General features: G+C 44.3%; 1 protein-coding gene across 1 annotated transcript in view; it reads left to right on the plus strand.

The window, feature by feature from the left end:
- Nucleotides 1-25631, plus strand: part of LOC306919026 (E3 ubiquitin-protein ligase SH3RF3-like) — a gene marked incomplete at both ends in the record, with an annotated part of 60249 nt that overhangs the window by 24722 nt on the left and 9896 nt on the right. Inside the window, 2 exons of the mRNA XM_079531875.1 lie at nucleotides 18991-19305; nucleotides 21662-21777. Coding sequence (XP_079388001.1) covers nucleotides 18991-19305; nucleotides 21662-21777 — 431 coding nt within the window. The remainder of the gene's footprint in view (nucleotides 1-18990; nucleotides 19306-21661; nucleotides 21778-25631) is intronic.

A 25631-nucleotide genomic window follows, 5' to 3' on the forward strand; every position in this document is an offset into this window, starting at 1 on the left:
ACTGTATATGGCCACCAGTATTCATACTGTATATGGCCACAGTATTCATACTGTATATGGCCACCAGTATTCATACTGTATATGGCCACCGGTATTCATACTGTATATGGCCACCAGTATTCATCATTCATACTGTATATGGCCACCAGTATTCATACTGTATATGGCACCAGTATTCATACTGTATATGGCCACCAGTATTCATACTGTATATGGCCACCAGTATTCATACTGTATATGGCCACCAGTATTCATACTGTATATGGCCACCAGTATTCATACTGTATATGGCCACCAGTATTCATACTGTATATGGCCACCAGTATTCATACTGTATATGGCCACCAGTATTCATACTGTATATGGCCACCAGTATTCATACTGTATATGGCCACCAGTATTCATACTGTATATGGCCACCAGTATTCATACTGTATATGGCCACCAGTATTCATACTGTATATGGCCACCAGTATTCATACTGTATATGGCCACCAGTATTCATACTGTATATGGCCACCAGTATTCATACTGTATATGGCCACCAGTATTCATACTGTATATGGCCACCAGTATTCATACTGTATATGGCCACCAGTATTCATACTGTATATGGCCACCAGTATTCATACTGTATATGGCCACCAGTATTCATACTGTATATGGCCACCAGTATTCATACTGTATATGGCCACCAGTATTCATACTGTATATGGCCACCAGTATTCATACTGTATATGGCCACCAGTATTCATACTGTATATGGCCACCAGTATTCATACTGTATATGGCCACCAGTATTCATACTGTATATGGCCACCAGTATTCATACTGTATATGGCCACCAGTATTCATACTGTATATGGCCACCAGTATTCATACTGTATATGGCCACCAGTATTCATACTGTATATGGCCACCAGTATTCATACTGTATATGGCCACCAGTATTCATACTGTATATGGCCACCAGTATTCATACTGTATATGGCCACCAGTATTCATACTGTATATGGCCACCAGTATTCATACTGTATATGGCCACCAGTATTCATACTGTATATGGCCACCAGTATTCATACTGTATATGGCCACCAGTATTCATACTGTATATGGCCACCAGTATTCATACTGTATATGGCCACCAGTATTCATACTGTATATGGCCACCAGTATTCATACTGTATATGGCCACCGTATTCATACTGTATATGGCCACCAGTATTCATACTGTATATGGCCACCAGTATTCATACTGTATATGGCCACCAGTATTCATACTGTATATGGCCACCAGTATTCATACTGTATATGGCCACCAGTATTCATACTGTATATGGCCACCAGTATTCATACTGTATATGGCCACCAGTATTCATACTGTATATGGCCACCAGTATTCATACTGTATATGGCCACCAGTATTCATACTGTATATGGCCACCAGTATTCATTCATCATACTGTATATGGCCACCAGTATTCATACTGTATATGGCCACCGGTATTCATTCATTCATACTGTATATGGCCACCAGTATTCATACTGTATATGGCCACCAGTATTCATACTGTATATGGCCACCGGTATTCATACTGTATATGGCCACCAGTATTCATACTGTATATGGCCACCAGTATTCATACTGTATATGGCCACCAGTATCATTCATTCATACTGTATATGGCCACCAGTATTCATACTGTATATGGCCACCGGTATTCATTCATTCATACTGTATATGGCCACCAGTATTCATACTGTATATGGCCACCGGTATTCATTCATTCATACTGTATATGGCCACCAGTATTCATACTGTATATGGCCACCAGTATTCATACTGTATATGGCCACCAGTATTCATACTGTATATGGCCACCAGTATTCATACTGTATATGGCCACCGGTATTCATACTGTATATGGCCACCAGTATTCATACTGTATATGGCCACCAGTATTCATTCATTCATACTGTATATGGCCACCAGTATTCATACTGTATATGGCCACCAGTATTCATTCATTCATACTGTATATGGCCACCAGTATTCATACTGTATATGGCCACCAGTATTCATACTGTATATGGCCACCGGTATTCATACTGTATATGGCCACCGGTATTCATACTGTATATGGCCACCAGTATTCATACTGTATATGGCCACCAGTATTCATTCATTCATACTGTATATGGCCACCAGTATTCATACTGTATATGGCCACCAGTATTCATACTGTATATGGCCACCAGTATTCATACTGTATATGGCCACCAGTATTCATACTGTATATGGCCACCAGTATTCATACTGTATATGGCCACCAGTATTCATACTGTATATGGCCACCAGTATTCATACTGTATATGGCCACCAGTATTCATACTGTATATGGCCACCAGTATTCATACTGTATATGGCCACCAGTATTCATACTGTATATGGCCACCAGTATTCATTCATTCATACTGTATATGGCCACCAGTATTCATTCATTCATACTGTATATGGCCACCAGTATTCATTCATTCATACTGTATATGGCCACCAGTATTCATACTGTATATGGCCACCAGTATTCATACTGTATATGGCCACCAGTATTCATACTGTATATGGCCACCAGTATTCATTCATTCATACTGTATATGGCCACCAGTATTCATTCATTCATACTGTATATGGCCACCAGTATTCATTCATTCATACTGTATATGGCCACCAGTATTCATACTGTATATGGCCACCAGTATTCATACTGTATATGGCCACCAGTATTCATACTGTATATGGCCACCGGTATTCATACTGTATATGGCCACCAGTATTCATACTGTATATGGCCACCAGTATTCATACTGTATATGGCCACCAGTATTCATACTGTATATGGCCACCAGTATTCATACTGTATATGGCCACCAGTATTCATACTGTATATGGCCACCAGTATTCATACTGTATATGGCCACCAGTATTCATACTGTATATGGCCACCAGTATTCATACTGTATATGGCCACCAGTATTCATACTGTATATGGCCACCAGTATTCATACTGTATATGGCCACCGGTATTCATACTGTATATGGCCACCAGTATTCATACTGTATATGGCCACCGGTATTCATACTGTATATGGCCACCAGTATTCATTCATTCATACTGTATATGGCCACCAGTATTCATACTGTATATGGCCACCAGTATTCATACTGTATATGGCCACCAGTATTCATACTGTATATGGCCACCAGTATTCATACTGTATATGGCCACCAGTATTCATACTGTATATGGCCACCAGTATTCATACTGTATATGGCCACCAGTATTCATACTGTATATGGCCACCGGTATTCATACTGTATATGGCCACCAGTATTCATACTGTATATGGCCACCGGTATTCATACTGTATATGGCCACCAGTATTCATACTGTATATGGCCACCAGTATTCATACTGTATATGGCCACCAGTATTCATACTGTATATGGCCACCAGTATTCATACTGTATATGGCCACCGGTATTCATACTGTATATGGCCACCAGTATTCATACTGTATATGGCCACCAGTATTCATACTGTATATGGCCACCAGTATTCATACTGTATATGGCCACCAGTATTCATACTGTATATGGCCACCAGTATTCATACTGTATATGGCCACCAGTATTCATACTGTATATGGCCACCAGTATTCATTCATTCATACTGTATATGGCCACCAGTATTCATACTGTATATGGCCACCAGTATTCATACTGTATATGGCCACCGGTATTCATACTGTATATGGCCACCGGTATTCATACTGTATATGGCCACCAGTATTCATACTGTATATGGCCACCAGTATTCATACTGTATATGGCCACCGGTATTCATACTGTATATGGCCACCAGTATTCATACTGTATATGGCCACCGGTATTCATACTGTATATGGCCACCGGTATTCATACTGTATATGGCCACCGGTATTCATACTGTATATGGCCACCGGTATTCATACTGTATATGGCCACCAGTATTCATACTGTATATGGCCACCAGTATTCATACTGTATATGGCCACCAGTATTCATACTGTATATGGCCACCAGTATTCATACTGTATATGGCCACCAGTATTCATACTGTATATGGCCACCAGTATTCATACTGTATATGGCCACCAGTATTCATACTGTATATGGCCACCAGTATTCATACTGTATATGGCCACCAGTATTCATACTGTATATGGCCACCAGTATTCATACTGTATATGGCCACCAGTATTCATACTGTATATGGCCACCAGTATTCATACTGTATATGGCCACCAGTATTCATACTGTATATGGCCACCAGTATTCATACTGTATATGGCCACCAGTATTCATACTGTATATGGCCACCAGTATTCATACTGTATATGGCCACCAGTATTCATACTGTATATGGCCACCAGTATTCATACTGTATATGGCCACCAGTATTCATACTGTATATGGCCACCAGTATTCATACTGTATATGGCCACCAGTATTCATACTGTATATGGCCACCAGTATTCATTCATTCATACTGTATATGGCCACCAGTATTCATACTGTATATGGCCACCAGTATTCATACTGTATATGGCCACCGGTATTCATACTGTATATGGCCATCAGTATTCACATTCTGAATAGTCAGTATTCACTCCATTTAAATCCATACCGGCAGCCTGCTTAACCCCCGCCGTGCCGCCACTGCATTGTAAGCAGCAGCTATAAGAGCAGACAAAAAAAACATGGATTCTCTAATAAGCTGTAAAAAGGCTCTTTCAAATTGAAAAGAAGAAGAATGCTCTGGACACATTCAGAGAGCGATGAAATGAAAGACTGCTGCTTTTTTTTTGCATGAGGCCACTCTGGTGTGTGCGTGCGTGCGTGCGTGCGTGCGTGCGTGCGTGCGTGCGTGCGTGCGTGCGTGCGTGCGTGCGTGCGTGCGTGCGCGCACGCACAGGGATAGTCGTACTATGTTCGTCGAGCAGCTGCGACATACGAGAGATCGCATAGAGAATTAAGGGAACAGTCCAATGACGGCTCTCCTACATAGACTTCTATTGGCTTCAGGCCAATGGAGGCTCTCCTACATAGACTTCTATTGGCTTCAGTCCAATGGAGGCTCTCCTACATAGACTTCTATTGGCTTCAGTCCAATGGAGGCTCTCCTACATAGACTTCTATCGGCTTCAGTCCAATGGAGGCTCTCCTACATAGACTTCTATTGGCTTCAGTCCAATGGAGGCTCTCCTACATAGACTTCTATTGGCTTCAGTCCAATGGAGGCTCTCCTACATAGACTTCTATTGGCTTCAGTCCAATGGAGGCTCTCCTACATAGACTTCTATTGGCTTCAGTCCAATGGAGGCTCTCCTACATAGACTTCTATTGGCTTCAGTCCAATGGAGGCTCTCCTACATAGACTTCTATTGGCTTCAGTCCAATGGAGGCTCTCCTACATAGACTTCTATTGGCTTCAGGCCAATGGAGGCTCTCCTACATAGACTTCTATTGGCTTCAGTCCAATGGAGGCTCTCCTACATAGACTTCTATTGGCTTCAGTCCAATGACGGCTCTCCTACATAGACTTCTATTGGCTTCAGTCCAATGACGGCTCTCCTACATAGACTTCTATTGGCTTCAGTCCAATGACGGCTCTCCTACATAGACTTCTATTGGCTTCAGTCCAATAGAGGCTCTCCTACATAGACTTCTATTGGCTTCAGTCCAATGGAGGCTCTCCTACATAGACTTCTATTGGCTTCAGTCCAATGGAGGCTCTCCTACATAGACTTCTATTGGCTTCAGTCCAATGACGGCTCTCCTACATAGACTTCTATTGGCTTCAGTACAATGGAGGCTCTCCTACATAGACTTCTATTGGCTTCAGTCCAATGACGGCTCTCCTACATAGACTTCTATTGGCTTCAGTCCAATGGAGGCTCTCCTACATAGACTTCTATTGGCTTCAGTCCAATGGAGGCTCTCCTACATAGACTTCTATTGGCTTCAGTCCAATGACGGCTCTCCTACATAGACTTCAATTGGCTTCAGTCCAATGGAGGCTCTCCTACATAGACTTCTATTGGCTTCAGTCCAATGGAGGCTCTCCTACATAGACTTCTATTGGCTTCAGTCCAATGGCGGCTCTCCTACATAGACTTCTATCGGCTTCAGTCCAATGGAGGCTCTCCTACATAGACTTCTATTGGCTTCAGTCCAATGGAGGCTCTCCTACATAGACTTCTATTGGCTTCAGTCCAATGGAGGCTCTCCTACATAGACTTCTATTGGCTTCAGTCCAATGACGGCTCTCCTACATAGACTTCTATTGGCTTCAGTCCAATGACGGCTCTCCTACATAGACTTCTATTGGCTTCAGTCCAATGGAGGCTCTCCTACATAGACTTCTATTGGCTTCAGTCCAATGGAGGCTCTCCTACATAGACTTCTATTGGCTTCAGTCCAATGGAGGCTCTCCTACATAGACTTCTATTGGCTTCAGTCCAATGACGGCTCTCCTACATAGACTTCTATTGGCTTCAGTCCAATGGAGGCTCTCCTACATAGACTTCTATTGGCTTAAGTCCAATGACGGCTCTCCTACATAGACTTCTATTGGCTTCAGTCCAATGGAGGCTCTCCTACATAGACTTCTATTGGCTTCAGTCCAATGGAGGCTCTCCTACATAGACTTCTATTGGCTTCAGTCCAATGACGGCTCTCCTACATAGACTTCAATTGGCTTCAGTCCAATGGAGGCTCTCCTACATAGACTTCTATTGGCTTCAGGCCAATGGAGGCTCTCCTACATAGACTTCTATTGGCTTCAGTCCAATGGAGGCTCTCCTACATAGACTTCTATTGGCTTCAGTCCAATGGAGGCTCTCCTACATAGACTTCTATCGGCTTCAGTCCAATGGAGGCTCTCCTACATAGACTTCTATTGGCTTCAGTCCAATGGAGGCTCTCCTACATAGACTTCTATTGGCTTCAGTCCAATGGAGGCTCTCCTACATAGACTTCTATTGGCTTCAGTCCAATGGAGGCTCTCCTACATAGACTTCTATTGGCTTCAGTCCAATGGAGGCTCTCCTACATAGACTTATATTGGCTTCAGTCCAATGGAGGCTCTCCTACATAGACTTCTATTGGCTTCAGTCCAATGGAGGCTCTCCTACATAGACTTCTATTGGCTTCAGGCCAATGGAGGCTCTCCTACATAGACTTCTATTGGCTTCAGTCCAATGGAGGCTCTCCTACATAGACTTCTATTGGCTTCAGTCCAATGACGGCTCTCCTACATAGACTTCTATTGGCTTCAGTCCAATGACGGCTCTCCTACATAGACTTCTATTGGCTTCAGTCCAATGACGGCTCTCCTACATAGACTTCTATTGGCTTCAGTCCAATAGAGGCTCTCCTACATAGACTTCTATTGGCTTCAGTCCAATGGAGGCTCTCCTACATAGACTTCTATTGGCTTCAGTCCAATGGAGGCTCTCCTACATAGACTTCTATTGGCTTCAGTCCAATGACGGCTCTCCTACATAGACTTCTATTGGCTTCAGTACAATGGAGGCTCTCCTACATAGACTTCTATTGGCTTCAGTCCAATGACGGCTCTCCTACATAGACTTCTATTGGCTTCAGTCCAATGGAGGCTCTCCTACATAGACTTCTATTGGCTTCAGTCCAATGGAGGCTCTCCTACATAGACTTCTATTGGCTTCAGTCCAATGACGGCTCTCCTACATAGACTTCAATTGGCTTCAGTCCAATGGAGGCTCTCCTACATAGACTTCTATTGGCTTCAGTCCAATGGAGGCTCTCCTACATAGACTTCTATTGGCTTCAGTCCAATGGCGGCTCTCCTACATAGACTTCTATCGGCTTCAGTCCAATGGAGGCTCTCCTACATAGACTTCTATTGGCTTCAGTCCAATGGAGGCTCTCCTACATAGACTTCTATTGGCTTCAGTCCAATGGAGGCTCTCCTACATAGACTTCTATTGGCTTCAGTCCAATGACGGCTCTCCTACATAGACTTCTATTGGCTTCAGTCCAATGACGGCTCTCCTACATAGACTTCTATTGGCTTCAGTCCAATGGAGGCTCTCCTACATAGACTTCTATTGGCTTCAGTCCAATGGAGGCTCTCCTACATAGACTTCTATTGGCTTCAGTCCAATGGAGGCTCTCCTACATAGACTTCTATTGGCTTCAGTCCAATGACGGCTCTCCTACATAGACTTCTATTGGCTTCAGTCCAATGGAGGCTCTCCTACATAGACTTCTATTGGCTTAAGTCCAATGACGGCTCTCCTACATAGACTTCTATTGGCTTCAGTCCAATGGAGGCTCTCCTACATAGACTTCTATTGGCTTCAGTCCAATGGAGGCTCTCCTACATAGACTTCTATTGGCTTCAGTCCAATGACGGCTCTCCTACATAGACTTCAATTGGCTTCAGTCCAATGGAGGCTCTCCTACATAGACTTCTATTGGCTTCAGTCCAATGGAGGCTCTCCTACATAGACTTCTATTGGCTTCAGTCCAATGGCGGCTCTCCTACATAGACTTCTATCGGCTTCAGTCCAATGGAGGCTCTCCTACATAGACTTCTATTGGCTTCAGTCCAATGGAGGCTCTCCTACATAGACTTCTATTGGCTTCAGTCCAATGGAGGCTCTCCTACATAGACTTCTATTGGCTTCAGTCCAATGACGGCTCTTCTACATAGACTTCTATTGGCTTCAGTCCAATGACGGCTCTCCTACATAGACTTCTATTGGCTTCAGTCCAATGGAGGCTCTCCTACATAGACTTCTATTGGCTTCAGTCCAATGGAGGCTCTCCTACATAGACTTCTATTGGCTTCAGTCCAATGACGGCTCTCCTACATAGACTTCTATTGGCTTCAGTCCAATGACGGCTCTCCTACATAGACTTCTATTGGCTTCAGTCCAATGACGGCTCTCCTACATAGACTTCTATTGGCTTCAGTCCAATGGAGGCTCTCCTACATAGACTTCTATTGGCTTCAGTCCAATGGAGGCTCTCCTACATAGACTTCTATTGGCTTCAGTCCAATGACGGCTCTCCTACATAGACTTCTATTGGCTTCAGTCCAATGGAGGCTCTCCTACATAGACTTCTATTGGCTTCAGTCCAATGGAGGCTCTCCTACATAGACTTCTATTGGCTTCAGTCCAATGGAGGCTCTCCTACATAGACTTCTATTGGCTTCAGTCCAATGACGGCTCTCCTACATAGACTTCTATTGGCTTCAGTCCAATGGAGGCTCTCCTACATAGACTTCTATTGGCTTCAGTCCAATGACGGCTCTCCTACATAGACTTCTATTGGCTTCAGTCCAATGGAGGCTCTCCTACATAGACTTCTATTGGCTTCAGTCCAATGGAGGCTCTCCTACATAGACTTCTATTGGCTTCAGTCCAATGACGGCTCTCCTACATAGACTTCAATTGGCTTCAGTCCAAAGGAGGCTCTCCTACATAGACTTCTATTGGCTTCAGTCCAATGGAGGCTCTCCTACATAGACTTCTATTGGCTTCAGTCCAATGGCGGCTCTCCTACATAGACTTCTATTGGCTTCAGTCCAATGACGGCTCTCCTACATAGACTTCTATTGGCTTCAGTCCAATGGAGGCTCTCCTACATAGACTTCTATTGGCTTCAGTCCAATGACGGCTCTCCTACATAGACTTCTATTGGCTTCAGTCCAATGGAGGCTCTCCTACATAGACTTCTATTGGCTTCAGTCCAATGACGGCTCTCCTACATAGACTTCTATTGGCTTCAGTCCAATGGAGGCTCTCCTACATAGACTTCTATTGGCTTCAATCCAATGGAGGCTCTCCTACATAGACTTATATTGGCTTCAGTCCAATGGAGGCTCTCCTACATAGACTTCTATTGGCTTCAGTCCAATGCCGGCTCTCCTGCATATACTTCTATTGGCTTCAGTCCAATGACGGCTCTCCTGCATAGACTTCTATTGGCTTCAGTCCAATGGAGGCTCTCCTACATAGACTTCTATTGGCTTCAGTCCAATGGAGGCTCTCCTACATAGACTTCTATTGGCTTCAGTCCAATGGCGGCTCTCCTACATAGACTTCTATTGGCTTCAGTCCAATGACGGCTCTCCTACATAGACTTCTATTGGCTTCAGTCCAATGGAGGCTCTCCTACATAGACTTCTATTGGCTTCAGTCCAATGGAGGTTCTCCTACATAGACTTCTATTGGCTTCAGTCCAATGGAGGCTCTCCTACATAGACTTCTATTGGCTTCAGTCCAATGGAGGCTGTCCTACATAGACTTCTATTGACTACAGTCCAATGGAGGCTCTCCTACATAGACTTCTATTGGCTTCAGTCCAATGGCAGCTCCCCTACATATACTTCTATTGGCTTCAGTCCAATGACGGCTCTCCTACATAGACTTCTATTGGCTTCAGTCCAATGGAGGCTCTCCTACATAGACTTCTATTGGCTTCAGTCCAATGACGGCTCTCCTACATAGACTTCTATTGGCTTCAGTCCAATGGAGGCTCTCCTACATAGACTTCTTTTGGCTTCAGTCCAATGACGGCTCTCCTACATAGACTTCTATTGGCTTCAGTCCAATGGAGGCTCTCCTACATAGACTTATATTGGCTTCAGTCCAATGGAGGCTCTCCTACATAGACTTCTATTGGCTTCAGTCCAATGCCGGCTCTCCTGCATAGACTTCTATTGGCTTCAGTCCAATGGAGGCTCTCCTACATAGACTTCTATTGGCTTCAGTCCAATGGAGGCTCTCCTACATAGACTTCTATTGGCTTCAGTCCAATGCCGGCTCTCCTGCATATACTTCTATTGGCTTCAGTCCAATGACGGCTCTCCTGCATAGACTTCTATTGGCTTCAGTCCAATGGAGGCTCTCCTACATAGACTTCTATTGGCTTCAGTCCAATGGAGGCTCTCCTACATAGACTTCTATTGGCTTCAGTCCAATGGCGGCTCTCCTACATAGACTTCTATTGGCTTCAGTCCAATGACGGCTCTCCTACATAGACTTCTATTGGCTTCAGTCCAATGGAGGCTCTCCTACATAGACTTCTATTGGCTTCAGTCCAATGGAGGCTCTCCTACATAGACTTCTATTGGCTTCAGTCCAATGGAGGCTCTCCTACATAGACTTCTATTGGCTTCAGTCCAATGGCGGCTCTCCTACATAGACTTCTATTGAGCGTGGGGACAACCAACTGGGACGCCCAATTTGTATTGTAAAATCAATGTTAATTTAGTTACTGACCCATAAGGGTCCATTTGGTTCCAAACTATCATTTAGCTGGGGACCCCCTGGAACTCCCTCAAGGTCCCCTGAGGGTCCCCAGGACCCCACTTTGGGAACCACTGCCCTAAGGATCATAAAAAAACCTTGAACGATTACTTTTGTAATTTATTTTGGGTCACGTCCCTTTTCAGCTTAGATTGACAGGACTAGAAGAGGCTTGCAGTCATAGACGACCGCAAAACACATCCGAGAGGAGCACGCCACTCACTCAACACTCACCCACCCCTTTTTCCCCTCACTGTATATGTTTCTTTTCCCTTTTTACCTCCTTTATGATGAATTCCTGAATTGAACAAGGTGGACCCTCTTGTAAACAAGTGTAATGCTTTATTGTGTCGTCCACTCACAGTTAACAGTCTTTGTACTGAGTTGTGCTTGAAATGTACTGTAATTCTGCAAACTGTTAATACATATTTCAATCAATCAATCAAGCAATCAAGCAAACAGATCCATTTTCTCACGGTTACAGACCCGTAAGGGTCCATTTGGTTCCATTTGTACACTCTCAGAGTTACAGACCCGTAAGGGTCCATTTGGTTCCATTTGTACACTCTCAGAGTTACAGACCCATAAGGGTCCATTTGGTTCCATTTGTACACTCTCAGAGTTACAGACCCGTAAGGGTCCATTTGGTTCCATTTGTACACTCTCAGAGTTACAGACCCGTAAGGGTCCATTTGGTTCCATTTGTACACTCTCAGAGTTACAGACCCGTAAGGGTCCATTTGGTTCCATGTGTTACACTCTCAGAGTTACAGACCCGTAAGGGTCCATTTGTTTCCTTTTGTACACTCTCAGAGTTACAGACCCGTAAGGGTCCATTTGGTTCCATTTGTACACTCTCAGAGTTACAGACCCGTAAGGGTCCATTTGGTTCCATTTGTACACTCTCAGAGTTACAGACCCGTAAGGGTCCATTTGGTTCCATTTGTACACTCTCAGAGTTACAGACCCGTAAGGGTCCATTTGGTTCCATTTGTACATTCTCAGAGTTACAGACCCGTAAGGGTCCATTTGGTTCCATTTGTACACTCTCAGAGTTACAGACCCGTAAGGGTCCATTTGGTTCCATTTGTACACTCTCAGAGTTACAGACCCGTAAGGGTCCATTTGGTTCCATTTGTACACTCTCAGAGTTACAGACCCGTAAGGGTCCATTTGGTTCCATTTGTACACTCTCAGAGTTACAGACCCGTAAGGGTCCATTTGGTTCCATTTGTACACTCTCAGAGTTACAGACCCGTAATGGTCCATTTGGTTCCATTTGTACACTCTCAGAGTTACAGACCCGTAAGGGTCCATTTGGTTCCATTTGTACACTCTCAGAGTTACAGACCCGTAAGGGTCCATTTGGTTCCATTTGTACACTCTCAGAGTTACAGACCCGTAAGGGTCCATTTGGTTCCATTTGTACACTCTCAGAGTTACAGACCCGTAAGGATCCATTTGGTTCCATTTGTACACTCAGAGTTACAGACCCGTAAGGATCCATTTGGTTCCATTTGTACACTCTCAGAGTTACAACTTGCCTCCCAAACTGGGAGGCAATCTGAAAACGTACTAGTTACTTTGTAGCACTTTTATTTCTCCTCCTTTGCACTCGACTTATGAGACTATTTTCCCTGTCGCTTATTAACTTTAGGGCTCATGACTCTTTACTCTGATCTTATTGACTGTAGGGCTCATGTACTCTGATCTTATTGACTGTAGGGCTCATGACATGTACTCTGATCTTATTGACTGTAGGGCTCATGTACTCTGATCTTATTGACTGTAGGGCTCATGTACTCTGATCTTATTGACTCTAGGGGCTCATGACTCTGATCTTATTGACTGTAGGGCTCATCACATGTACTCTGATCTTATTGACTGTAGGGCTCATGTACTCTGATCTTATTGACTGTAGGGCTCATGTACTCTGATCTTATTGACTGTAGGGCTCATGACATGTACTCTGATCTTATTGACTGTAGGGCTCATGTACTCTGATCTTATTGACTGTAGGGCTCATGTACTCTGATCTTATTGACTCTAGGGGCTCATGACTCTGATCTTATTGACTGTAGGGCTCATCACATGTACTCTGATCTTATTGACTGTAGGGCTCATGTACTCTGATCTTATTGACTCTAGGGGCTCATGACTCTGATCTTATTGACTGTAGGGCTCATCACATGTACTCTGATCTTATTGACTGTAGGGCTCATGTACTCTGATCTTATTGACTGTAGGGCTCATGACATGTACTCTGATCTTATTGACTGTAGGGCTCATGTACTCTGATCTTATTGACTGTAGGGCTCATGACTCTGTACTCTGATCTTAATGACTGTAGGGCTCATGACATGTACTCTGATCTTACAATTTACAATTTACAATTTAGGCATTTAGCAGACGCTCTTAATCCAGAGCGACTTACATTAGGCAAGAACAAAAGTATGGGAATACATCACATATATAAAATGCATTTATCAAGAAACATGCGTAAGCTAAGAACGTAACTAGAACATATCTATATAATGACACTATACATATTAAATATACATATATACTATACTATGCTATACATATGTACTATGATGTGCTATGACTACATACAATGCAATTATTGTGCTGTCTACATGACATGCTATAAGTCTGTTTCAAATGCTATCTAAGTCTAAAAAGTGCTATCTAAGGGGGTAGGATAAGTGCTATGGGCCATGATGGAGTCTGAAAAGGTGGGTCTTCAGACTACGGCGGAAGATTGGGAGTGATGCTGCAGTTCTGATTGCAACGGGGAGTGCATTCCACAGTTTTGGGGCCAGAAGGGAGAAGAGTTTGGGACGTGTGGAGCGTTGTCCCGGCGTTTTTAGTGAGGGTACTTCCAGCTTTCCTGCGTTGGCTGATCTGAGTGCGCGGGAGGGTTTGTAGGGTTCAATCATGCTTGCAAGATATGGGGGAGCCATACCTTTGGTTGCTTTGAATGCCAGCATCAGAGTTTTGTATTCTGTGCGGGCAGCGACTGGGAGCCAGTGCAGGGAGCGGAGCAGGGGGGAGACATGTGAGAATTTTGGCTGGTTGAAGACCAGACGAGCTGCGGCGTTTTGGATCAGTTGGAGAGGCTTAAGTGCACATGCCGGTAGGCCAGTAAGGAGCGAATTACAATAGTCAAGTTTTGACTTGACTTGACTGTAGGGCTCATGTACTCTGATCTTATTGACTGTAGGGCTCATGTACTCTGATCTTATTGACTGTAGGGCTCATGTACTCTGATCTTATTGACTGTAGGGCTCATGACATGTACTCTGATCTTATTGACTGTAGGGCTCATGTACTCTGATCTTATTGACTGTAGGGCTCATGTACTCTGATCTTATTGACTGTAGGGCTCATGACATGTACTCTGATCTTATTGACTGTAGGGCTCATGTACTCTGATCTTATTAACTTTAGGGCTCATGACTCTGTACTCTGATCTTATTGACTGTAGGGCTCATGTACTCTGATCTTATTGACTGTAGGGCTCATGACTCTGATCTTATTGACTGTAGGGCTCATGACTCTGTACTCTGATCTTATTGACTGTAGGGCTCATGACTCTGTACTCTGATCTTATTGACTGTAGGGCTCATGACATGTACTCTGATCTTATTGACTGTAGGGCTCATGACATGTACTCTGATCTTATTGACTGTAGGGCTCATGACTCTGTACTCTGATCTTATTGGCTGTAGGGCTCATGACATGTACTCTGATCTTATTGACTTTAGGGCTCATGACATGTACTCTGATCTTATTGACTGTAGGGCTCATCACATGTACTCTGATCTTATTGACTGTAGGGCTCATGACTCTGTACTCTGATCTTATTGACTGTAGGGCTCATTTACTCTGATCTTATTGACTGTAGGGCTCATGACTCTGTACTCTGATCTTATTGACTGTAGGGCTCATTTACTCTGATCTTATTGACTGTAGGGCTCATGACATGTACTCTGATCTTATTGACTGTAGGGCTCATGACATGTACTCTGATCTTATTGACTGTAGGGCTCATGACTCTGATCTTATTGACTGTAGGGCTCATGACTCTGATCTTATTGACTGTAGGGCTCATGTACTCTGATCTTATTGACTGTAGGGCTCATGACTCTGTACTCTGATCTTATTGACTGTAGGGCTCATGACTCTATACTCTGATCTTATTGACTGTAGGGCTCATCACATGTACTCTGATCTTATTGACTGTAGGGATCATGACTCTGATCTTATTGACTGTAGGGATCATGACTCTGATCTTATTGACTGTAGGGCTCATGACATGTACTCTGATCTTATTGACTGTAGGGCTCATGTACTCTGATCTTATTGACTGTAGGGCTCATGTACTCTGATCTTATTGCCTGTAGGGCTCATGACATGTACTCTGATCTTATTGACTGTAGGGCTCATGACATGTACTCTGATCTTATTGACTGTAGGGCTCATGTACTCTGATCTTATTGACTGTAGGGCTCATGTACTCTGATCTTATTGACTCTAGGGCTCATGTACTCTGATCTTATTGACTCTAGGGGCTCATGACTCTGATCTTATTGACTGTAGGGCTCATCACATGTACTCTGATCTTATTGACTGTAGGGCTCATCACATGTACTCTGATCTTATTGACTGTAGGGCTCATGTACTCTGATCTTATTGACTGTAGGGCTCATGTACTCTGATCTTATTGACTGTAGGGCTCATCACATGTACTCTGATCTTATTGACTGTAGGGCTCATCACATGTACTCTGATCTTATTGACTGTAGGGCTCATGACATGTACTCTGATCTTATTGACTGTAGGGCTTATGACATGTACTCTGATCTTATTGACTGTAGGGCTCATGACATGTACTCTGATCTTATTGACTGTAGGGCTCATGACTCTGATCTTATTGACTGTAGGGCTCATGACTCTGATCTTCATGCATAATCTCTCTGGATAAAAGCATCTCATAAACGCATAAATGGTAATCTTTCATCATGCTGGAACTAAGAGCTCAGACTTGAGCACGTCAGGGAAACCATGTATCTCCATATTGAGCACGTCAGGGAAACCATGTATCTCCATATTGAGCACGTCAGGGAAACCATGTATCTCCATATTGAGCACGTCAGGGAAACCATGTATCTCCATATTGAGCACGTCAGGGAAACCATGTATCTCCATATTTCAACCGTTTACATTTATTTTCGTCACTTAGCGCTCTACTTCGTCCTACGAGAGTGTAAAGCAAAAGTAGCCGATCTACGAGCTCCCGATGCGATGCGTTGGGAGCTCGTACTGTAGAGCGTCTATTTTCACTATTTTCTGAAAATTGTCTCCATTTCCTGAAAAATAAATCAGCCCCGTCTGAAGTGAGTGGTGCTATTGGCTGTCTGACTATTGGCTGTCTGACTATTGACTGTCTGACTATTGGCTGTCTGACTATTGGCTGGCTGACTATTGGCTGTCTGACTATTTGCTGTCTGACTATTGGCTGTCTGACTATTGACTGTCTGACTATTGACTGTCTGACTATTGGCTGTCTGACTATTGGCTGTCTGACTATTGGCTGTCTGACTATTGGCTGTCTGACGATTGGCTGTCTGACTATTGGCTGTCTGACTATTGGTTGTCTGAGTATTGTCTGTCTGACTATTGGCTGTCTGACTATTGGTTGTCTGACTATTGGCTGTCTGACTATTGGCTGTCTGACTATTTGTTGTCTGACTATTGGCTGTCTGACTATTGGCTGTCTGACTATTGGCTGTCTGACTATTGGCTGTCTGACTATTGACTGTCTGACTATTGGCTGTCTGACTATTGGCTGTCTGACTATTGGCTGTCTGACTATTGGCTGTCTGACTATTGGCTGTCTGACTATTGGTTGTCTGACTATTGACTGTCTGACTATTGACTGTCTGACTATTGACTGTCTGACTATTGACTCTCTGACTATTGACTGACTATTGGTTGTCTGACTATTGACTGTCTGACTATTGACTCTCTGACTATTGACTGTCTGCGGGGGGGCTGTCGGGGGCACTCTCTGATCAGCCTGCGTCAGGGCCCAGTGACGTCTAGTTACGCCACTGAAGGTTTCCACCCAACAGCCGAACAATAGGAATTGGGATGCATACTTAGTTTAGACTAGTCATTGGTTAGACATGGGTTAAGGTTAGGTTTAGCCCCGTGGGAGGTTAGGGTTAGGGTGAGGGTTTGAGATAGGTTGTAGTTGTAGTAGGACTAATGACTGGTCTATAACCAATGACTAGTCTAAACTAAGTACTGTCTAAACTAAGTACTGTCTAAACTAAGTACTAAGTACTGTCTAAACTAAGTACTAAGTACTGTCTAAACTAAGTACTAAGTACTGTCTAAACTAAGTACTAAGTACTGTCTAAACTAAGTACTAAGTACTGTCTAAACTAAGTACGGCACCCGAGGAATTCTGTTCTTTCCCTGTTTTGGACCGGATGACTGAAGAACTTGAGGATCAGTTCTCCTGAGGCGTGGGAGCAGAGCATGCTCAGTTCTCCTGAGGCGTGGGAGCAGAGCATGCTCAGTTCTCCTGAGGCGTGGGAGCAGAGCATGCTCAGTTCTCCTGAGGCGTGGGAGCAGAGCATGTTCTCCTGAGGCGTGGGAGCAGAGCATGCTCAGTTCTCCTGAGGCGTGGGAGCAGAGCATGCTCTCCTGAGGCGTGGGAGCAGAGCATGCTCAGTTGCAACGCGCTTGTACACACGCTCGTTGGATCTGTTCACCCCAGAATTATAAGCACTCTCTAGGGTCAAATCAAAAGAAATGTAATGACTAAACATTTCATATGAGCGTGTGTTGTTGTTGTAAGTTTGTCCCCCCCCCCCCCCCCCCCCCCCCTGCAAAGCCCCCCATGACATCTTTGAATCGCACTGATTGACGACATCACTCGTGAGGAGAGGAAAACAAGAAGAAGAAAAACAAAAAAAGGCTGCCTGATGTTTTTGAATCCTAGAACATCTCGTTTATACTTTATATAAAAAAACGATGCCAGCTATAATTTCCGAGGCTACACTTTGCTGTTAAGTCGCTCCGGGTAGAACAGCATCAGCTGGGAACGAGAAATCTGAAATTAATCCAAACATAATGGGTGTGGGGGGGGGGTGGGTCTCGGCAGGGGGGGGGGGGGGGGGGGGGGGGTCTCTCATCTTCTCCGTCCTTTTCCTTCACCGTCTCCCGCTGAGCTGGCACAGAAAGAAAACAACAGAATAATGGAACAAAGCTTACAGGAGAGAGAGAGAGAGAGAGAGAGAGAGAGGTGGAAAGTAACTGAGTACATTTACTTAAGTACTGTACTTAAGTACAATTTTGAGGTATTTGTACTTCACTTGAGTATTTCCAACTTCCAGTAGGCCTAGTTTCTAGTTCTATACTCCACTACATCTCAGAGCCAAAATTTGTACTTTTACTTCAGTACAGTTATTTGAAAACTTTAGTCTCTAGTTACTTTGGCGGTTTTAATTTTGATTAGAAAACATACATTAACCACTTCAACCCTATACATTTCGGCCTCTCCTCTCCTCCCAGTTGAATGAAACCGCCAAGCAGCTGATGGAGATGGACAAGGCGCCGCCTGCCGCCGCCCCCGTGCCGGGCCCCAGCTCCGAGCCCGCCGCCCCGCTGGGCCCCTGCTCCCCGGGCCCCTCGCCCGGCCCCTCGCCGTCCAATGGGAACGCCGGCCACAGGCGAGGGGAGGGGAAGAAGAACGCCAAGAAGCGCCATTCGTTCACGGCGCTGTCCGTCAGCCAGAGGGCGGCTCAGCTCAACAACAGACACAGCATGGAGATCTCCCACCCTGTCCTCATCAGCTCCTCTGACCCCAGAGCTGCAGCACGCATACAGGTACAGTCCCTACCACTTTGTCTCTTCCTCTGAGGTTTTGATAGGTACCTTTTCCTGAAAGGTACCTTTGGGAGCACGCACGCGCACACATGTACGCACGCACGTGTACGCATGCACTATGGTAGCATGCATTATACCCACAGATTACACACACAAAGTTTCGTCGACAAATTTTTTTTCGTCGACTACCTTTTTTCACTGACGAAAACTAAATGGAAACTAGAAAACAAGCACCACCAGAGCAGTAGCATCAAACTAGAAAACAAGCACCACCAGAGCAGTAGCATCAAACTAGAAAACAAGCACCACCAGAGCAGTAGCATCAAACTAGAAAACAAGCACCACCAGAGCAGTAGCATCAAACTAGAAAACAAGCACCACCAGAGCAGTAGCATCAAACTAGAAAACAAGCACCACCAGAGCAGTAGCATCAAACAGCCACTAGAAAACAAGCACCACCAGAGCAGTAGCATCAAACTAGAAAACAAGCACCACCAGAGCAGTAGCATCAAACTAGAAAACAAGCACCACCAGAGCAGTAGCATCAAACAGCCACTAGAAAACAAGCACCACCAGAGCAGTAGCATCAAACTAGAAAACAAGCACCACCAGAGCAGTAGCATCAAACTAGAAAACAAGCACCACCAGAGCAGTAGCATCAAACTAGAAAACAAGCACCACCAGAGCAGTAGCATCAAACTAGAAAACAAGCACCACCAGAGCAGTAGCATCAAACTAGAAAACAAGCACCACCAGAGCAGTAGCATCAAACTAGAAAACAAGCACCACCAGAGCAGTAGCATCAAACTAGAAAACAAGCACCACCAGAGCAGTAGCATCAAACTAGAAAACAAGCACCACCAGAGCAGTAGCATCAAACTAGAAAACAAGCACCACCAGAGCAGTAGCATCAAACTAGAAAACAAGCACCACCAGAGCAGTAGCATCAAACTAGAAAACAAGCACCACCAGAGCAGTAGCATCAAACTAGAAAACAAGCACCACCAGAGCAGTAGCATCAAACTAGAAAACAAGCACCACCAGAGCAGTAGCATCAAACTAGAAAACAAGCACCACCAGAGCAGTAGCATCAAACTAGAAAACAAGCACCACCAGAGCAGTAGCATCAAACTAGAAAACAAGCACCACCAGAGCAGTAGCATCAAACTAGAGAACAAGCACCACCAGAGCAGTAGCATCAAACTAGAAAACAAGCACCACCAGAGCAGTAGCATCAAACAGCCACTAGAAAACAAGCACCACCAGAGCAGTAGCATCAAACTAGAAAACAAGCACCACCAGAGCAGTAGCATCAAACTAGAAAACAAGCACCACCAGAGCAGTAGCATCAAACTAGAAAACAAGCACCACCAGAGCAGTAGCGTCAAACTAGAAAACAAGCACCACCAGAGCAGTAGCATCAAACTAGAAAACAAGCACCACCAGAGCAGTAGCATCAAACTAGAAAACAAGCACCACCAGAGCAGTAGCATCAAACTAGAAAACAAGCACCACCAGAGCAGTAGCATCAAACTAGAAAACAAGCACCACCAGAGCAGTAGCATCAAACTAGAAAACAAGCACCACCAGAGCAGTAGCATCAAACTAGAAAACAAGCACCACCAGAGCAGTAGCGTCAAACTAGAAAACAAGCACCACCAGAGCAGTAGCATCAAACTAGAAAACAAGCACCACCAGAGCAGTAGCGTCAAACTAGAAAACAAGCACCACCAGAGCAGTAGCGTCAACCAGCCACTAGAAAACAAGCACCACCAGAGCAGTAGCATCAAACTAGAAAACAAGCACCACCAGAGCAGTAGCATCAAACTAGAAAACAAGCACCACCAGAGCAGTAGCATCAAACTAGAAAACAAGCACCACCAGAGCAGTAGCATCAAACTAGAAAACAAGCACCACCAGAGCAGTAGCATCAAACTAGAAAACAAGCACCACCAGAGCAGTAGCATCAAACTAGAAAACAAGCACCACCAGAGCAGTAGCATCAAACTAGAAAACAAGCACCACCAGAGCAGTAGCGTCAAACTAGAAAACAAGCACCACCAGAGCAGTAGCATCAAACTAGAAAACAAGCACCACCAGAGCAGTAGCATCAAACTAGAAAACAAGCACCACCAGAGCAGTAGCATCAAACTAGAAAACAAGCACCACCAGAGCAGTAGCATCAAACTAGAAAACAAGCACCACCAGAGCAGTAGCATCAAACTAGAAAACAAGCACCACCAGAGCAGTAGCATCAAACTAGAAAACAAGCACCACCAGAGCAGTAGCGTCAAACAGCCACTAGAAAAAAAAAAGTTACATTTTCCCACCACTGGTGTCTGTTTGTCCCCTGCAGGATGCGTCTCCTCCAGGCCCCTCCCCCTCCTCGGTGGGGGTGCTCGTGCCCCCCAGGGTGGCCTCCGTGACCTCAGAGCTGTTGGCGCACGCCAAGGTCCAGCTGCCGCTCAACATGTGAGTGCAACAACGTCATTCACAAATCCAAGACACCTGTCTTGCGTTTGTCTTGTGTCTGTGTTTAATGGCTGCTCCAATGCAAGCCCATATAGTTTGACCAAACATTTTGTTTGATGGGGGGGAGGGGGAGCAGAACACATCCATCAAAGCTGTGTTCAGACACAAGTCAGGTGTCAGACACAAGGCAAGTGTCTTGAATGCAGCCCAGTAAGAGTATATGTCGACCCCGCCCGCTCACCTCCACCCCACCCCCTTCCTGGTGCTGCGGCCATCTTGGAAACTAAACACAATATAAACAATGGGAGAGGGGTGGGGCCAAGAAAGGCCCTTATTGAGACCAGGAAGTTGTACATGAACAACTCATAGATATGGCACATCACACAGATGGCGTGATGCCACTGAAAGGAAGGATGCTTGTACATAATGTCACGTCATGTAGGCTACCGACCAACATTACTGTACATAATGTCACGTCATGTAGGCTACCGACCAACATTACTGTATATGTCACGTCATGTAGGCTACCGACCAACATTACTGTACATAATGTCACGTCATGTAGGCTACCGACCAACATTACTGTACATAATGTCACGTCATGTAGGCTACCGACCAACATTACTGTACATAATGTCACGTCATGTAGGCTACCGACCAACATTACTGTACATAATGTCACGTCATGTAGGCTACCGACCAACATTACTGTACATAATGTCACGTCATGTAAGCTACCGACCAACATTACTGTACATAATGTCACGTCATGTAGGCTACCGACCAACATTACTGTACATAATGTCACGTCATGTAGGCTACCGACCAACATTACTGTATATGTCACGTCATGTAGGCTACCGACCAACATTACTGTACATAATGTCACGTCATGTAGGCTACCGACCAACATTACTGTATATGTCACGTCATGTAGGCTACCGACCAACATTACTGTACATAATGTCACGTCATGTAGGCTACCGACCAACATTACTGTACATAATGTCACGTCATGTAGGCTACCGACCAACATTACTGTACATAATGTCACGTCATGTAGGCTACCGACCAACATTACTGTACATAATGTCACGTCATGTAGGCTACCGACCAACATTACTGTACATAATGTCACGTCATGTAGGCTACCGACCAACATTACTGTACATAATGTCACGTCATGTAGGCTACCGACCAACATTACTGTACATAATGTCACGTCATGTAGGCTACCGACCAACATTACTGTATATGTCACGTCATGTAGGCTACCGACCAACATTACTGTACATAATGTCATGTCATGTAGGCTACCGACCAACATTACTGTACATAATGTCACGTCATGTAGGCTACCGACCAACATTACTGTATATGTCATGTCATGTAGGCTACCGACCAACATTACTGTACATAATGTCACGTCATGTAGGCTACCGACCAACATTACTGTACATAATGTCACGTCATGTAGGCTACCGACCAACATTACTGTACATAATGTCACGTCATGTAGGCTACCGACCAACATTACTGTACATAATGTCACGTCATGTAGGCTACCGACCAACATTACTGTACATAATGTCACGTCATGTAGGCTACCGATCAACATTACTGTACATAATGTCACGTCATGTAGGCTACCGACCAACATTACTGTACATAATGTCACGTCATGTAGGCTACCGACCAACATTACTGTATATGTCACGTCATGTAGGCTACCGACCAACATTACTGTATATGTCACGTCATGTAGGCTACCGACCAACATTACTGTACATAATGTCACGTCATGTAGGCTACCGACCAACATTACTGTACATAATGTCACGTCATGTAGGCTACCGACCAACATTACTGTATATGTCACGTCATGTAGGCTACCGACCAACATTACTGTATATGTCACGTCATGTAGGCTACCGACCAACATTACTGTACATAATGTCACGTCATGTAGGCTACCGACCAACATTACTGTACATAATGTCACGTCATGTAGGCTACCGACCAACATTACTGTATATGTCACATCATGTAGGCTACCGACCAACATTACTGTATATGTCACGTCATGTAGGCTACCGACCAACATTACTGTACATGATATGATATGATATGATATAGTACTTTATTGTCAGTTCACACTGAAATTTGTCTTGCGACACAGCAGCCAAGTATGCAGAACACATATACGTACACACATTTGACATAACACAAAGAACAAGACAATTTACATACATAAAGACATGAAGACAAGAGCAATATCCACCGCTTAGATTATCCTGTGGCTACTACGACTCTTGATTAAGCCTCAAGGTCGACTGGTGGACAAAGGACCTCTTTAGTCTGACCTTATTGTATGCTGGTACACCATATCTCCTTCCTGAAGGTAGCAACCTATATTCTCCATACAACACATGCTTAGTATTAGAGGTGATATTCCTTGCTAACCTTAGGATGCTGTTATCATACGTGGATGTATAAAGTTTCTGAAGTTGTTGTCCAACAATCTTTGAACAAATGTTCAGTTGTTGCAGCATTTGTGACTTTAGGGCTGCAGACAAACATCCATACCAGGTGGTGCTACAGTACTGAAGAACACTCATAATAACAGAAGTGAAAAACAAAAGAAGAATCCGTCTACTAGCACCGAAGGATCTTAGACGGCGAAGGAAGTAGATTCTTTGCTTTGTTTTCTTACACACTGAATCAATCTGATCATTCCATGACAATAGATGGTCTATTACTACTCCTAGGTATTTGTACGAACATACCTGGTTGATCGGTTCACCATGAATAGTAATGGGGGATCTGTGTATCTCTGGTGGTGTACCAAAAACAATCTCTTCTGTCTTTTTTGTGTTAATGATGAGATTGATTGATTGATTGATTGAAGAATTTATTAACAGTTTGCAGAATTACAGTACATTTCAAGCACAAACTCAATACAAAGGCTGTTAACTGTGAGTGGACGACCCAATTAAGCATTACACTTGTTTCCAACAGGGTCCACCATGTTCAAATCATCAAAACATTTAGAGACGTACAAATAGACACTTCTATAGACAGAACAGGAATTCATCAAAAAGGAGGTAAAAAGGGAAAAGAAATATATACAGTGAGGGGAAAGAAGGGGGGGGCGGGGGGGGGGATTCAGATTTTACGGGGGCCAGTTTCGAATTGCAGCCATCCGTAGGTGCCCTTTGAGAGCGGTTTTGAAGGAGTCAAGGGATTCGCATGTCTTAATGACAGTTGGTAGGGCGTTCCACATTTTGGTGGCATAGGAGCGAAAAGAATTTAGTCCCTTGTTTGTGCCGAATCTGGGTTGTACATGGTTCGTTGCACTCCCTCTGGTGTTGTGGGTGTGGACTTCGTTAACATTAAGGAAGTATCTAGACAGGTACATGGGTATCTTGGTGGTGTATCGAATCTTGTGGACCAGACCCATTGCAAGATGCTGTACTCTGTCGTCGACCCTAAGCCATTCCAGCCTGTCGAAGTGGGCAGGGGTGAGGTGGGTTCGGGGGGCTAGATCAAGTAGGAGCCTGACCAGTTTGTTTTGGGAAGTCTGGAGCCTGGTTTTAAGGGCCTTTGAGGTGCTGTGGTACCAGGAGGTGCATGCATAGTCAAAGAAACCCTGTACAAGGGCTCCTGTTAAGGTCTTCAAGGTGTTTTTGTTGACCAGTGAGGAGATCCTGTAGAGGAATCTTGTTCTATGGTTGACTTTTTTGATTACGTTGGTGGCCATTTTATCACCGGAAAGATTAGCCTCCAGGATGGAACCTAGGTAGGTAATTTCATCTTTACGTGTGATAACATTGTCACCCACTTTAACCAAGAAG

The sequence above is a fragment of the Electrona antarctica genome (genome assembly GCF_951216825.1).
Source record: "Electrona antarctica genome assembly, contig: scaffold_221, whole genome shotgun sequence".
NCBI lineage: Eukaryota > Metazoa > Chordata > Actinopteri > Myctophiformes > Myctophidae > Electrona > Electrona antarctica.